This window comes from Sinocyclocheilus rhinocerous, unplaced genomic scaffold (genome assembly GCF_001515625.1).
Source record: "Sinocyclocheilus rhinocerous isolate Xijiao unplaced genomic scaffold, SAMN03320098_v1.1 scaffold178, whole genome shotgun sequence".
Taxonomy (NCBI): Eukaryota; Metazoa; Chordata; class Actinopteri; order Cypriniformes; family Cyprinidae; genus Sinocyclocheilus; species Sinocyclocheilus rhinocerous.
In genome coordinates, this window is record NW_015653463.1 from 987,383 (window position 1) to 990,946 (window position 3,564).

General features: G+C 34.0%; 1 protein-coding gene across 1 annotated transcript in view; it reads right to left on the reverse strand.

Annotated features, from left to right (window-relative positions):
• LOC107715842 (CMP-N-acetylneuraminate-poly-alpha-2,8-sialyltransferase-like) overlaps window positions 1-3,142 on the reverse strand; it is a 6,980-nt gene extending 3,838 nt beyond the window's left edge. Inside the window, exon 1 of the mRNA XM_016522055.1 lies at window positions 3,102-3,142. Within this exon, the coding sequence (XP_016377541.1) occupies window positions 3,102-3,142 (41 nt within the window). The remainder of the gene's footprint in view (window positions 1-3,101) is intronic.
• Window positions 3,143-3,564: the final 422 nt, after the last annotated feature.

Genomic DNA, 3,564 nt, shown 5'->3' on the forward strand with positions numbered 1-3,564 from the left:
TCTGTCTGTCTGTCTGTCTGTCTGTCTGTCTGTCTGTCTGTCTGTCTGTCTGTCTGTCTGTCTGTCTGTCTGTCTGTCTGTCTGTCTGTCTGTCTGTCTGTCTGTCTGTCTGTCTGTCTGTCTGTCTGTCTGTCTGTCTGTCTGTCTGTCTGTCTGTCTGTCTGTCTGTCTGTCTGTCTGTCTGTCTGTCTGTCCGTCCGTCATCTATCTAAATAAATAAATAAATAAATAAGTTAGTTTAAGACATGTTGCCATCAGACTAATCTAATAACAGATAAATATCACTCAACCAAACCTCTTTCCAGAGACCAGGGCATTTGTCACAGGCCTTCTGTACATTTTTCTCCAAGGACTCTTTTGAAGCAGTTGTGGATTCTTTAATTTGTATTTTGTATCAAAATACAAAAATTATCTATCTATCTATCTATCTATCTGTCTGTCTGTCTGTCTGTCTGTCTATCTATCTATCTATCTATCTGTCTGTCTGTCTGTCTGTCTGTCTATCTATCTATCTATCTATCCATCGATCTATCTATCCATCGATCTGTCCATCCGTCCGTCCAAATTTCTCAATTTTCCCAATTCTCACTATTAACAGCAACTTTTGCCTCACTAAACTCCTAATTAGCTGCTTATTAATAGTTAGTAAGGTGGTTGTTAAGTTTAAGTATTGGGTGGTCATGCAGAATATGTGCTTTATAAACACTAATAAACAACCAATATGCTAGTAATATGCATCAGTGTTATTTTAGTATCAATGATATTGATATTGTTAATATTTTGAATTAGATTTTGGTCACACTTCATTTTAAGGTCCAATTCTCACTATTAACAGCGACTTTTGCCTCACTAAACTCCTAATTAGCTGCTTATTAATAGTTAGTAAGGTGGTTGTTAAGTTTAAGTATTGGGTGGTCATGCAGAATATGTGCTTTATAAACACTAATAAACAACCAATATGCTAGTAATATGCATGCTAGTGAAAACTGGTCCTTAAAATAGTGTTACCTTTATTTTTATATTTTCCTGTTTCAATTTAAAATTTAGTTAAAGTTGTAGTTTTTAGATATTTTAGTACTTCACCTAAATTAGAAATAAAGCTGAAATGAAATAAGTGATTTTTAATAATTTATTTCAATTCATGTTTATTTCAAGTAATGAAAATGTTTCTTTATTATTGGTTTTAGTTTCAGTTAACCTTAATAACCCTGGTGCACGTCTGCTTCTTGTTCTCATTATCCAGTATATTGTGTTTCAGTTGTCATTTGTCCAGTCTTGTTTTGCTTTGTCTGTGTTTTTGTAAGATGCTGTGGTATATTCTCTGCAGTCCTGTGTTCCTGAGCTTTGTTTTCATTAATAAATACATTTTGTGTATAGATTTATACCTCTTACAATCCTTCATCCACCACGCCGTTACATCATTACACAGCAAAAAAAATAAAATAAATTCCAGTACAAATATCTAAATATTTTTAAACCAAGATAAATTTGAAATTTTATTTGTTTATTTTTTTGTAAACAAAAACTCATAAACTTAAGTTTGATAATTTTTTAGAGAACAACACTTATAGTATGTAATTTTGCTTCTAAATGTATCTTGATTTAATTTTTGCATACTTGTACTGAAAAACAAATATAAGTAAGAAAATTTACTAAAAGTTCTTGTTATTCACTTTTTAACAAACTTTTTTTTTTCTTTGAGGGGCGAGTTTGTACAGATCTTATATATATATCATATGAAATCAAATCGAAACCTAACAGAAGACTTAACTTCAGAAGCAGTTGACATTTACTCTTAAATTTTTCCACTTCTGTTTTTAAATCATGCGCAACGAGTCTGCAAGAGACTAAAGGAAACCACATCTGATGAGCAGAAGCTGTCTGCTGTCCTCTCACTTACCCGACAACACACAGTCATGCACACACACACACACACACACACACACACACACACACACGTCAGAAGCAAATCACAAAGTCATCTGAAAAGTGCGTGTTCTATGTTCTTTTGGCACCAAAATAAAGTTCATTAACTCATCTGTGGTGAAAAACTAAAATTGCCCAATGCTGTGCGCGTGTATTCTAAAGTGAAGCCGATTATGAGCAAGTATGAACTTGACCACATTTTTTTCAGTTCCTGGAACAAAACAAGTGCAAGTTTGTCAGTGAATCATCTAAATTTACCTTGCTTTTCAAACTTAAAACATTCGGAAAAAACGTACACAAAACTCCATTTCAAGAGTTTTTTTGACACACGCTTATGTTTAGGCATTATAATAATAGATTTACTGATGCAAAGATCTGACATGTCAATGACAGGAAAGTGTGCCAAGAAAAAAAGTGAAAAGTGAAGGCCTTTTTATATAGGCCTTTTATACATTTTAGCGTACTTCTTAAACAGTACAACTTAAAAAATGTATATAATTAAGTGCAACCTGAATGTAATGTTTTCTGACACTAAATTGCATGTTATTGCAACTAGTTAGAAATTATTTTATTTTTTGAATTTTATATGCTATGTAATTTCATGTAAGCATGGTCATAATGTAACCTACTGAGGAGCATTTATGGTAACTAAAATATAATGTTGTTTCTACTGAAACTTGTTTGTCATGTTATTAGCCTACTATTTGTTATGTTACATAATGATTGTAAAGGGCACTTTTAAAAATGACAGATTTAAGTGTTAAGAAACAGTGTAGCCTACTCTATTAAGTTAATTAATGAAATATTATCTACAAATACAGTTGATTAATATATAAAAGTGTATGAAAATATACTTAAAAGTAGTCTAGGCTACATAAAAATATCACTACAATGGCACATTCAATTAATTACACGTCTTTTTCACAAGGGGGTGTAAGAATAAAATGGCCATTTCGACTCAAACAAAGCACAGTCAGATTGTGAATCGATCTTAATTTAATTGAGATGGAGCAACAGCGGGGCTCGTGAACTATAGTTTACAATAGAAGGTTTATGAAACAACCCATTAAATAAATGAACATAAATGAATGTCTCGTTTAATGAGATGCACATAATCAGACTCGGTGCTCATTAGAAGAGGAGAGGTAATTCAGTAACAGCAGAAGAGCCCTCACCCTGTCAGTCCTGTCTTCTGATGCACTTCATTTCTGCCCATCTCTGTCGTCTTGTAGAATATCAGCAGGATGCTTATGGTGCAGATAGTCCACCGTTTCCGTGTAAGCCGCATTTCACACACGAATCTTGCGAAAGTGTGTGGAGATGAGAAGGAAGCGTGCTCTCCTGTCGCGCACATTACCCATCTCAACACACACACACACACACACACTCTCTCTCTCTCCCTCTCTCTCTCTCACTGTGAGTGACACGTACAGGAGCCAATAACTTCATATAGGCTACATGCTATTAATAACCTTTCAAACCGAATCAGTCGCGATCAGAGATGGGTAGATTACTTACAAATTGTAATCCGTTTCTGATTCCAAATTACATGAAGGAAATTGTAGTTATAACGTTATCCATTACCAGTGTTGGGGGTAACGCATTACAAGTAACGCGAGTTACGTAATCAGATTACTT